The following is a 13,546-nucleotide window of genomic DNA, read 5'->3' on the forward strand; positions in this document are numbered from 1 at the left end:
TTTATTAGCACTGCCATACCCTTATCTTTTCGCCTATTGAGTCACCCCATTGCCACTGCATTTTATGCACCCATGCATCCCTTCCTGCGATTTCATCGGGCAGTGTTCCGGGTTTAAGGTTAGAAATTGTTAAAACAAGTGAATAAATCTCATTCATAACCACAATGTTGTTGAAGCTGACACCCTGGGGTCCTTCAAGAAGCTGCTTGATGAGATTCTGGGATCAATAAGCTACTAACAACCAAACGAGCAAGATGGGCCGAATGGCCTCCTATCGTTTGTAAACTTTCTTATGTTCTCATGTTCTTAAGTTTTTTTGCGTGTGTGTGTTATTTAGAAAAACAGAAGTAGATATATAATTCAGCGTGAGAGAGGTGGCTTTGAGGGTCAAGCTGGAAAAAAAAAACTATTCCAGGAATTTGAACTTTAGGAATCATTCCAAGAAAAACTAATATATCAGTAACATACAAACACACACAGCTGTGAGACTAAAACAGTAACACTCCTCTCGTTTGTAAACTTTCTTATGTTCTTCTTATGTTCATCTATATAAAAGTCTAAAATATTTTCAAAACTACAAATATTGAATTATCTAGGTAGTCTCTGTATCATCAGCAGCGTCACAGCCGCGGTCTGTTAAATTTCTGTTTCAAGGTGAGTTATAGTCTTTCATTAATTAAAACCCTCCTTTTCCAAGTGCAAATTAACTCCTGATAAATTATGAAAATTAACACGGATTTCCTTTTAAATTTCCAAGCAAACAAAAGAAATAGTCGCAAGAAGCCCTGCTTGTTAAGGCAGTAACATTATTTGATAAATCAACATAATTTTGGAAACCACGTTAGCATGATTATTTAATAACGAGATAGGCATAAAATCAACGCTACATACTGATTTGTTGCTTAACACTGGAGTTATCATTTATTAACTTTTGAAAATCCTGCCCTTTGAGTCAAAAGTAATGGATTGAGAGGCTTTGCCAAAATATTACTAAGAAATGAAATTCCCTGTGCTTGTGTTACCACTTATTAACACTGGCAATATTATCACTGGCCCTCCCTTTAAAGGAGTGCTCACCAGTGCTTTCAAATCATTTATTTTACCTCTTATTACACTGTGGTATTTCTTACTGATGTATGTCTTATATCAACCAGGGGGCAGACTGTTGGAGGAGGGGGGCAGGTTAATGGGTGCACTCTGGTGATCCAGTTGTACTTAGAGACATGTTTGAGAGCACTATAGATATCACAGGGTTTGCACTCTGGTGATCCAGCTGTACTTAGAGATGTTTGAGAGCTCTATAGAGATCACAGGGTTTGTTTTAAACTTTTGAAAAAGTCCCCATAATCTGAACAAGAAGAGTACATTAAGATAGCTGGGATATTTCAGACCCAAGTTGCTATTTAAAATAGGAGGCACTTTTTTACACAGAGAATTGTGAGGGTCTGGAACCAACTCCCCAGTAATGTTGTTGAAGCCAACACCATGGGATCCTTCAAGAAGCTGCTTGATGAGATTCTGGGATCAATAAGCTACAACCAAACGAGCAAGATGAGCCGAATGGCCTCCTCTCGTTTGTAAACTTTCTTATGTTCTTAAGTTTTTTTGCGTGTGTGTGTTATTTAGAAAAACAGAAGTAGATATATAATTCAGCGTAAGAGAGGTGGCTTTGAGGGTCAAGCTGGAAAAAAAACTATTCCAGGAATTTGAACTTTAGAAATCATTCCAAGAAAAACTAATATATCAGTAACATACAAACACACACACACACACACACACACACACACACACACACAGACACACACACACACACACACAGAGACACACACACACACACCGAGACACACACACACACACACACAGAGACACACACACACACCGAGACACACATACACACACACACACACACTCACTGAGACACACACACACACCGAGACACACACACACACACACACACACACACGACTATAAAACTAAGTCTCAATCTTTCTTTTTTCTTTATTTTTTTTCTTGCTCTGATTTTTAGGTAGGAACCAATCTCCCAAATAAAACCGAGCCTCATTGCAGTGGGGAAAACACTTACTTTCGCACCAGGGGTTGAACAGGAAGGTGATGTCGTTCTTGGGGTTGTGTTCCATCTTGAAGTCTCCCCCCGAGCTGTGAGTGGCCACTGCAAACTTGTACCGGCCAATCACAGCTGTCACAGGGGATCCGACAGACAGTTTCATCTTAGTCCCCACCCTCTGCACAATCTTGGCTTCCCATCGGTTGTCTTCCAGCTCCTCGACCAATGGAATGATGACATGGGTGCCCTTTGACACCTGTGGCAGTGGACCTGGAAATAAAAATAAATATTTTTTAAAAATGAATAACTGCTGCTATTATTATTACTATTATTAATATAAGGTTACATTACAAAGGCCGAGATTAATTCACTCATCCTTCACCTTTCTCAGAAGCTACAGAACCATTATTGCCATTGCAGTGCCACTGTCTAGCTGCATTGCCATTGGAGATCATTTAGGGTATAGTTAGCACACTGTGGTCCCATTCTACCAGCCTCACCCCATTGTAGCTGCCCTATACTTGTGCTACCATTGTCCCTCTGTATAATACAGAACCATTATTGCCACTGTCTGTCTGCATTGCAAATTGAAAATCATTTGTGAAGGGTATAGTTAATTTGTTAAGTGGGCTCAGCTCTGCATCACTGCTGGAACATTCTCTAGCTGCTGTCTCCCCTCTCGTTCTCTCAGCTCAGTGCCAGGTATGCTGGCCTCTCTTGACAAATATTTTTCCCGTTCAAGCCTCTCAGGAATTTCACAGACTTAACTCTTCAACTGCTTGATAATCTTCTTGAAAAATGCATGCCCCCACAGTCAGAATATTACTATTGAGTATTTGTACTGTTCAGTTTGACACAACAATATAATTCCTTTCTTATTGATGTCTGTTAGTTTACTACATTCTGAAAAGAGTTAAGTTTCATTAGAGCTACAGACAGACAGACAGACATCAGACATCAGACAGAGCCACACAATCCTGTTGAGTTTGAAACTACAATATAATTTATTCTTTAAAAAAAAAAAACCATGGTGAACTAACCCTTATAAAAGTGTCCCATAGTGTTTTATATTAGTTATAAGTTCACAACTGAGAAATACTGTGTTGGAAAAACTACTTTTAAAACCATTTGGGAGTTCAAAGTTTATGTGTGGGTTCAATCTAATGACTAGCTTTCAGTTTGAATGGGAAACCACAAGGCATGTGACTATTAGTATGCAGATTGAAACTCAGGATGACTGTCTGAATCAAGTTTAGTGTTACTGTATAATATATAAAACTATGCAGATTGAAGCCCAGGGGGGCTGTCTGTATATCTAATAAGCAATGTCTATAGATAGCCTGCATTTTGAAACTTGACCATGTGCCTGAACTGATGCAACCGGATACCGTGGGCTAAAGTTAGGCCTCCACTCTTCCATTGCTACCCACACACTGCAGACAACCGCTCCCATATTGTGAACATGTCTTGGGCACCTCAATCTTACCATTCAGTCTCGAGTCTCTCCCTTTGTTCTTTTCCTGCCTCTCCCCTCTTCCTTCTACCCCACCTACGCCTCCCTCTCCCCCATCTCCCTGAACAACTGCAAATATCAAAAAGCTAAGGGGATGGCACTACGACACCCATTGCATAACAGTTTGATTCATTCTTAATTGCATTATGAGTTTAATAAGACTCACCTGAGTTTTTTACTTATAGACTGTGCCTAATCAAGCTGGTAGTAAAACTTGGGTGAAACTGCTATACAATAGGCGTCTTATTTCCATTCCTGTGGTTTTAAGCTGAGAGGTCAAAAACATGTGCAGGAAATTTCTCAATCGTGGTATGAAAAGGCTATAAATGAATCTGACTATCCCACTCATATCCTTCTTCTCTTTCCACAGTGAATATTCAATACATAACCTCTATAAACACAGTTATTAAAACTCAAGAAATAAGATTACTTTATTAGGACCTGTCCCTAATAGCGGGTCGGGACCGCATTTGCCTTGATCACAGCCTTAACCTGGTCTAGACTACACAAGGTTTCTGAAGGCGTCTCGAGGGATCCATTCAGTCTATTTCATGGCAATGAGATAAGTGGTTCTCCAGATATGTGTTGAAATGTGTGCAGTGTGACATACGCGCGCACGACCACCTCCATTGTATCCACAAGGGCTTTCATTACCAGCAGGGGATAAGTAGTTATCAAGTTACACCGGCGCTATAATGCAGTGCAGATATTTTTGTGTGGATGTCTTGCGCTCTCGGTTCAAGATGAACGCACAATTCTGTGAATGCAGTGCCTGGTAGTCTTTGAGACATTAACACAGTCATGAGACAGCCTGCTGGCACAGTCTTCAAACTCAGTTAGGGAACTGAAATAAGGACTTGCTGTTTATAGAAACTGAAAGTGGGTCAAAAGTTCACTGAACTTGCTACTCAAACCACAATTTAAAGGCAGTTTTAAGGTGAGGACCAATGTTTCCACAAGAAGTATTTCTCAATGTTGTAGTTCAAAGTTCAGTATTCTAAAAGTACACTGGAGTGATGAGCACTTACCAATGTTGTAACAGCTCGCCCCCACTGACACGTCTTTAAAGAGTTCAAGCTTATAGTTTCTTATTTTTTTTATTGTCCCTTTAGCTTGTTATGTTTGCAATCGTTTTAATTTTTGTCTGTGTTGCTTTGACTGTGAGTTCAGGAGTTGTTACATGTGTAACACAGGCTAGATTTATTTATTTTGCCTCCTTATATTTCTATTGCAAATAGTGAAAAATTGTGTTATTGTGTTTTAATTATGAGTTCAGGAGCTGCTCATCGGTTCAGCTGCCTGTCATAAATATCTGTAGGCTAGAAAAAGTATCTTTATTGAATTAAGAGCCAGTGCATCTAGTGATCTGACACTTTGGATCAAGTTTGTTTTGCTGGCAATACACTAGCTGTGCACTAGATGGCACTGTCACTACCTAATATAAAGACATTTAGGCTATCTAGCCACCTTGGACTAAAAGCAAGCCCCCTCATCTTGTTATGATGTTTGCAATCATTTCCCAGTCTCGACTCACCGATCTGCAGTTCCAAGTGCATGGTGTCAGTGTCGGGGTTGAAAGGTCGCGAGAATTCGATTTCCATGACGAACGATTGGCCGCGGCGCAGGATGAGGTCATCATATTCAAATTCGTCTGTGTGATGCTCCTTTCGGTTAATTCCAGACCGAGATTTCATCAAATCAACACTCTTTACCGATAATATCAGATCTACAAAGAATAAAAGGAAGAATTATTGATTAATTCATTTACTTATGCTAACTTCTCAAATGATCTTCAATGGCATACCATGATATGATAGCAGTACCAGACAGACAGACAGACAGACAGACAGCGTGCTATACAGGTGTCTGTCTGTTCTATACATCTAGTGCACGGCTACTCACCCTGGTCCTGGAGGGCTGCTGTCCCTCCTGGTTTTTGTTCAAACTGCACACTAAATTGATTAATTGGACCAATTAAGCTTCTAATAAGCACTTAATTGGTCCAATTAAGTAATTTAGAGTACAGCTGGAAGAAAAACCAGGAGGGACAGCAGCCCTCCAGGAGCAGGGTTGAGTAGTCCTGATCTAGTGTGTATAGACAACACAATTCTGAACTTTAAAGGGGTTTGTATGTTTTACAGCAGCTCCAGAGTACAATCCTAAGTTTAGTAATTTATAACAAGTTAAAACCTCGTGTGTAGAGTGTTTCATTTTACACAGAAATCAATTGGCACAGTTTGAACTGCATGAGATGAGATCTCTTATTCTTTTTTTTTTTAATTTAGTAGTCACCAATTGATTTTACCCCGCTTTTCTCCCAATTTGACATATCCAATTGTATTTTAGGCTCAGCTCACCGCTACCACCCCTGCGCTGACTCGGGAGCAGCGAAGATGAACACGTGCTGTTCCCCAAAGCGTGTGCCATCCTCCTACTTTTTCACTCTGCAGGCCCGCCATGCAGCCAACCCAGAGCAACAGCGTCGGAGGACATCGCAGCTCTGGGCAGCTTACAAGCAAGCCAGCATGCGCCTGGCCAGACCACAGGGGTCACTGGAGAGCGGTGAGCCGAGGGAGATCTCTTGTAACAAGACCTACTGACTAATACACAAAATAGGCTATCTGTTATTAAGTTATTTCTACTGATTGTTTCAGGGTGAATTTCAACAAGACTGGAGTCTTTCTGATGTTGTGCAACAGAACATGAGGCCAGTGGTGGGGCTCCCTTTGTCTTGGATAATAAATCAGCAGATTTCCGTAACTAGGGGAAACTTATCTTGTTTGTGCTGTTCAGATTCAGACTAGGGCCAACATTCCAGAGCAGAGAGGGGAGGGGAAGAGAGGGGAATAACAGAATGTATTCCACGCTAGATATACCCATGCTTGTGGTATAAACACACATATGCACACATATACACACAAATTACAAACTAAAAGAAGAAGAAGAACAACAACAACAACAACAGCACTACAGTGCACACAGCACCTGACAGTGGAACACTGCGCTTGTCGTCCTCCATGGTTGCCGTGGGGCCGCTGTTGTCGGTCACGTCGTCTGCGCTCTTCTTGCACACACAGGGGCAAACTCTCCTCATCCAGGCACTGCAGCGACTCTCCTGCCTCTTCGTCCCGACCTGCGAGTCCCCAGCAGTGCCGGGGGTCACCTCATCCTCCTCGCCGATCCCCCCCAGACTCACCGTCGGCCAGCGCCCGAGCTCGGAGCGCCGCCGCACTGACACGCTGTTTGCAGGCATCCTGCAACCACACGGAAACAACGTTCCTTTTAATCATTTATTTCTTTATTTAAATTTTTTATTGACCAATACTTTATTACATATAGTATTATACTGCTGACAGGCATATCAAAACTGGAATAAATACAGCTTACATTCATAAATAAAAGTAGGCCTATACAATAAACATACTGTATTTTTATGATAACATAACTAAATACACATGGCTATTTTTTTACATATAGACCTAAATACTTTAGATTGATATATAAATTGAATCAGTGTGGTTAAACTGGGGTGTTATGTGCCGGTAAAATAAAGTCGGCGCTGCCTAATCGGGATACTGATAATCAGGATTCCTGCTTAAATGGGAAAATGGGATGCAACCAGTGGAGGCTCCTAGAGGAGACAAGGGCAGTACCTCCTCAAAATGTCAAAATAAAAAACTATATAATAATAATAATAATAATAATAATAATAATAATAATAATAATCTTAACAACAACAATAGGCTTTCCAGCCATGGGCTTGGATGCCAAATAATCTTTATTTTTAATATAGCGCCTTTCACAATAAAAATTGCTGCAAGCGTTTCACATGAATAAAAAACATTGACAAATATTAATAAGAAAGCAAGAAAAAAGCAATAAAAACCAAAGAAACACACAGAACAGTAAAACAAGGTAAAGAATAAAAGGAACATCATTTTAGCATAGAACACTACATTATAAAAGTGTGTTTTTAATCTTGTTTTAAAAGCAGTGACACTTGGTGCTTCCCTTACAGAACTAGGCAGATCATTCCAGAGTTTTGGGCCCTATAGCTGCTGTTTTTTTTTTTTTTTTTTAATTTGTGGGACAGTAAGCAACCTGGCATTCTGTGATCTGCGTGGGCGTCTAGGGATACATGGTATTAAAAGATCATTTTAGTACGATGGTGCAAGGCCATTTAATGCCTTCTGTTAGAAGCAACATCTTAATCTATACTGAATCTGACCAGAAACCAAAGCAGAGATGCTAGCACAGGAGTAAAGTGATCTCGTCTCTTAGTCCCAGTTAAAATTCTAGCTGCAGCATTTTGTATACGTTGCAGTCGAGATATAACATGGTTACCAGAGAATAGGGCATTACAATAATCAATTCTAGAAGATACAAACGCATGCTTCACGCTCTCAGTATCTGAGTGGGAAAGAATACTTCTCAATTTGCCGATATTATTATTATTATTATTATTATTATTATTATTATTATTATTATTATTATTATTATTATTATTATTATTTATTTCTTAGCAGACACCCTTATCCAGGGCGATTACAATTGTTACAAGATATCACATTATTTTTACATACAATTACAGTTTTTTTTTACATACAATTACCCATTTGTATAATTGGGTTTTTTACTGGAGCAATCTAGGTAAAGTACCTTGCTCTAGGGTACAGCAGCAGTGTCCCCCACCAGGGATTGAACCCACGACCCTCCGGTCAGGAGTCCAGAGCCCTAACCACTACTCCACAAAAGAAAGATTTGGGTCGAAGATCACACCCAAATTTCTCATTTTGTCTGTAAGTTCATAAGAGAATCCACCAAGGAGTAAATCAGACATGTTGCTTTGTTGCTTCTGAGACCCCAGAATCATCACTTCGGTTTTATCTGAGTTTAGCATTAAAAAGTTTTCAAGCATCCATTTTTTTATGTCGGCAAGACAGGTGCTCAAAATATTTACAGCCGAGGTGTCCCCCTGTTTCAGGGATAAATATAGCTGTGTAACAATGAAAATGAACCCCTTAGCTACACATAATATCACCCATAGGCAAAATATACAAAGAAAACAGAGTTGGGCCAAGAATTGAGCCCTGCCAAGGTGTGCCTGTGCCAGAGGATACCAACAAATCATTATCCGCTCTAACAAGTGCTGTCTTGGTGCTATAATAAAGCCAAAACCAGAAAAACCAGAACTGAAATTTCTCATATATGTTATGAACTGCAAGAAATTTGTTAAGATGCTCGGCAACTACTCTTTCTAAAACTTTAAACAGAAATGAAAGATTTGAAATATTATCTTTCCAACTTAAATAATGGACCTGAAGTCTAGTAACTCTCCATCTATGTTCTAGTTTGTAACGTGTGTTTGTTCATACATGTTGTGTTGTTAAAACATGGGGAGAACCTTTTTACACCCACTTTCTTAATTTTATAGTATCTAAGGTGTTTGTTAAAAAATCATTTGAATTTTCCACCAGCTTTTCAGCCGATCCTGACCGAGTGAAAGATGAAGCAGACAATACTTTCAAGAACTTGTCAGTAGTTGATGAATTGAGAGATCGAGTTTCAATGCATCGAGCCAGGAGTTTTACAGAACCGGGATTAATACTTCAAAAATAATAGCAGAGTGATCTGAAACCGTACGATCAATGATGGTCAAGTTCTGAATGCTTAGGCCACAAAAGACAACTATCTAGAGTATGGCCATGAATATGAGTAGGGCCAGTAACATGTTGAGTGAAACCAAGGGACTCCAGCAATATCATACAATCTCTTCCAAGGGGATCTCGTTCTACATCAACATGCACATTAGAATCACCTAACACCACAATCTTACCACAGGCTTAATTTTGTTTTTCTTTCACTGTATTTTTGTTGATTTTAATTATTGAGTTGTTGCTTAATAATTGTATTTTGCTCCTCTCTTTTTATCAATCTTAATATTTTTTCTGTACTCTGTGTTTAATTACACTGTATTCTTGTTGTTGACTTTATTGTATTGTAAACACTTTGGGACACTTTGTGTGAAAGGCACTATATAAATAAATAAACCTGAAACTTGAAGTCGTACCATTCAAACCCTACTAACACGTTTCGTTTTGGAGTTCTTCTGTTTTATTCTGTCTGTTTTATTTTTGTATAATAGTTTTAGGACATAAAAATGAAAAGAGCAATCTAGGCCAGCCAAAGCAATCTAAGACTGAGCAATAACCGAGTGACGATTCTGACAGTTTAGACAAAACAAAAATATAAGACCTACAGAAAGAAGTTGGCACCAAGTCCGAACTAAATCAGCAAACTTCTCATCAGCACAGGATCTCCAATATCTGGACAAGAGCAAAGAAACCTGCGAGTATTAATTCTGTCCATTACCCTGATTGCTGGAGTAAACATCTGGAATACAAAGAGCAATATAAATAGCTGTTTTTGAAAGGTTCTGTCATGATGCAAATAAATGAAATCCTGTGTATTCAAGGTGTTACACGAGCACCCCAGTGGGTAGCACATAGTATATTCACCACTTCATGAAATAAAATGGTTTGTATATAGCTACTGTTTGCTTTCAAATTTTATTAAGAAAATAAAATGTATTGATAATTTAACTTCAGTAATTAATAAGAGGTAAGAGAGTGGATTTTAAAGGGAGGGCCAGTGGCAGTGTTAATAAAGCCAATCAGAGGTAAGTAAATGGACAGGTGATAATGTTACTAGTGCTATTCAGAAAGTATGTCAGGCTTGCACTCTCGCAGGCATTATAACACACTCATTCCTTATGCATACCAGCACTCCCTCCATTCAAGTAAATTTGGGAACGGCCTAATCAATTACCTCAGCTAGCACGTGCATTCCATCACAGTAACATAACATGCAAGGGAGTCTTGACATTGCAGACACTATTCCAGTGTAACACAGCCCTACCCAGCTTCACAAACACCCTCAAGAAGGTTCTTATCAGCCTGACAATGTGATCTAAACATTCCTGAAATATTTTCAGAGTACAAAAAAATAAGTAAGGAGCCAGGTCACATGCTGCAGAAATTGTGGTTTGAAAGATCATATAGAGTGTGCAGTTATTACTAATAGTATTGAATCCGATAGCTTCATCTGCAACAAGTGCTCATTAACTTTTCTTCCTTTTCCTGAGGATAAGGTCGAGGATATTGCTGCAGACAAGGTCAATATTGTTACATATAAAACTATAATACCTTCAGAAGCAGTTGATCAATATTGGTGTTTTGGAAACAAAGGCCTGCATTTTATTCATGTTAATGCTAGATTTTTGTTACCAAAAATGTGTGTTCATTAGAACAGAGCTGTCATATAACCTGCAACCAGATCTGGGTTGCTCTGAAATGGAGAAAGCATATTGGTTTGAACTTTTGCTTCCTAAATCTAAACCCATCATAATTGGAACTTGTTATCATCCACAAAAAAAAAAATGTTAAGAAACTTTCAAGAAGTATTAACAAAAATAATTACAGACTGTGAAATATATATTTTGGAGATTTTAATATTTGTTGGCAGAGGCAACATCATGTGGTCAAGATAAGGTCTTTAAGAAAGTATTCACAAAAAGTGTTGCTATCAAAGCTTAGAAATTGTGACTGGGCTATTACAATGTGCTGATGTCAATAAAGCATGGTCCATTTTAAATGTACTTTTCTAAAGATAACTGATGATATTGTACCTGTAAAGGAAATTCGTTTAAAAAACAGAACTGGGCCATGCTTGATTTTTTGGAGGATGCAACATCGACAATGGATAATTGCAAAGCATATGATATGGTTTATTTAGATTTCCAGAAAGCTTTTGATAAAGTCCTGCATAAAAGATTAATTCTCAAACTGAACGCAGTAGGGATTCAAGGAAATGCATGCACATGGATTAGGAAGTGGTTAACATGTAGAAAAGAGAAAGTACGGATTAGAGGAGAAACCTCAAAATGGAGTGAGGTAACCAGTGGTGTACCACAGGGATCAGTATTAGGTCCTCTGCTATTCCTAATCTACAGTAATGATTTAGATTCTGGTATAGTAAGCAAACTCATTAAATTTGCAGACAACACAAAAATAGAGGAGTGGCAAACACTGTTGCAGCAGCAAAGGTCATTCAAAATGATCTAGACAGCATTCAGAACTGGGCAGACACATGGCAAATTAAATTTAATAGAGAAAAGTGTAAAGTATTGCATGCGGGCAATAAAAATGTGCATTATAAATGTCACATGGGAGATACTGAAATTGAAGAAGGGAACTATGAAAAAGACCTAGGAGTTTATGTTGACTCAGAAATGTCTTCATCTAGACAATGTGGGGAAGCTATAAAAAAGGCTAACAAGATGCTTGGATATATTGTGAGAAGTGTTGAATTTAAATCAAGGGAAGTAATGTTAAAACTCTACAATGCATTAGTAAGACCTCACCTAGAATATTGTGTTCAGTTCTGGTCACCTCGTTGCAAAAAGGATATTGCCGCTCTAGAAAGAGTGCAAAGAAGAGTGACCAGAATTATCCTGGGTTTAAAAGACATGTCAGATGCAGACAGGCTAAAAGAATTGAATCTATTCAGCCTTGAACAAAGAAGACTACGCGGTGATCTGATTCAAGCATTCAAAATTCTAAAAGGTATTGACAATGTCAACCCAGGGGACTTTTTCGACCTGAAAAAAGAAACAAGGACCAGGGGTCACAAATGGAGATTTGATAAAGGGGCATTCAGAACAGAAAATAGGAGGCACTTTTTTACACAAAGAATTGTGAGGGTCTGGAACCAACTCCTCAGTAATGTTGTTGAAGCTGACACCCTGGGATCCTTTAAGAAGCTGCTTGATGAGATTCTGGGATCAATAAGCTACTAACAACCAAACAAGCAAGATGGGCCGAATGGCCTCCTCTCGTTTGTAAAATTTCTTATGTTCTTATGGATGAATAACACGATCCTAGAGAATATTAGATTTAGAGATCAACTCCTAAATACTTTTTAAAAAGATAGGAGTAAAATGAAAATGTACTCGGACTTTTGCAAATTGAGGAATAAAGTTCAAAGAGATATTAAAAAGGCAAAATCTTATTATTTTCATGATCAAATTATCAAAAACAAGAACAATTGAAAAAAGCTATGGCAAGAACTGAAAAGGCTAGGTTACAGTGAGAAATCTAAAAATCAATCTAATGTGGTTTTGGAAATTGATGGTGAACTTTGTTATGATTCTAACAAGGTGGCTAATGTTATGAATACTTTCTATACAAATATGGCTTCTGAGCTGGTTAACAAATTACCAACTGCACCTGAGAAGTTTAACACTGAGTCTGAGATATTTAAAGACTTAAAGGAAATGCGCTAAATAGTTTAAAATTACAACCTGTATGTGACAGTTTAATATATGAACAACTTTGTGGTCTGAACTCTTGTAAAAGCACTGGGCTAGGTAACATATACATGGTTGCCCCCTTTTCATTTGAACTGGACCAATCGAAATGAGTCGATTTGGTTGACTTTTTGGGTCACCCTGGGTATTCGGTCAACATACTATCAATCTATTCTTATGTACATTTATGGACTTTGTAAGAATTGTCTCACTGCTGCACTGCTGATCTGTTTTATTGAGGTTTGAACTTTGTATATTTTATTCAATATTCTGCTTTCTTTTTATGAACAATGTATGTGGACCGTTACCAAATAAAAACAAAACAAACAAAACAATTCAGTTTGATTTCTTAAGCTTTCTGAAGCTTCTCATTGTGAGCTGAAATATTGCAATTTTTATTTTTGTTTTTGTTTTTATAAATCTAGTTTATGGAGCTGCTCTTCTAGTTGGAGGCTAGATCAGCCAATGTCTTTATAGAAGAGCCAGCGCCATCTAGTGCACAGCTAGTGTACTACCAGCGAAACAAACTTGATCCAAAGTGGCTGATTACAAGATGGTACCAGCTCTGACTTTTATAAAGACACTTTGGTTGCTCTGTCCT

General features: G+C 38.5%; 1 protein-coding gene across 2 annotated transcripts in view; it reads right to left on the reverse strand.

Moving 5' to 3' along the window:
- Positions 1 to 13,546, reverse strand: part of LOC117398257 (protein-glutamine gamma-glutamyltransferase K) — a 35,967-nt gene that overhangs the window by 17,447 nt on the left and 4,974 nt on the right. The window contains exons 2-5 of one of the 2 annotated variants that reach the window (XM_033997212.3): positions 12,001 to 12,054; positions 6,564 to 6,832; positions 5,113 to 5,304; positions 2,084 to 2,335 (exon numbers count right to left, since the gene is read on the reverse strand). In XM_033997212.3, coding sequence (XP_033853103.2) covers positions 2,084 to 2,335; positions 5,113 to 5,304; positions 6,564 to 6,831 — 712 coding nt within the window. In that variant the 5' untranslated portion in view covers position 6,832; positions 12,001 to 12,054. The remainder of the gene's footprint in view (positions 1 to 2,083; positions 2,336 to 5,112; positions 5,305 to 6,563; positions 6,833 to 12,000; positions 12,055 to 13,546) is intronic. The other variant, XM_033997213.3, reaches the window with a different exon arrangement.

The sequence above is a fragment of the Acipenser ruthenus genome, chromosome 54, assembly GCF_902713425.1.
Source record: "Acipenser ruthenus chromosome 54, fAciRut3.2 maternal haplotype, whole genome shotgun sequence".
Lineage (NCBI taxonomy): Eukaryota > Metazoa > Chordata > Actinopteri > Acipenseriformes > Acipenseridae > Acipenser > Acipenser ruthenus.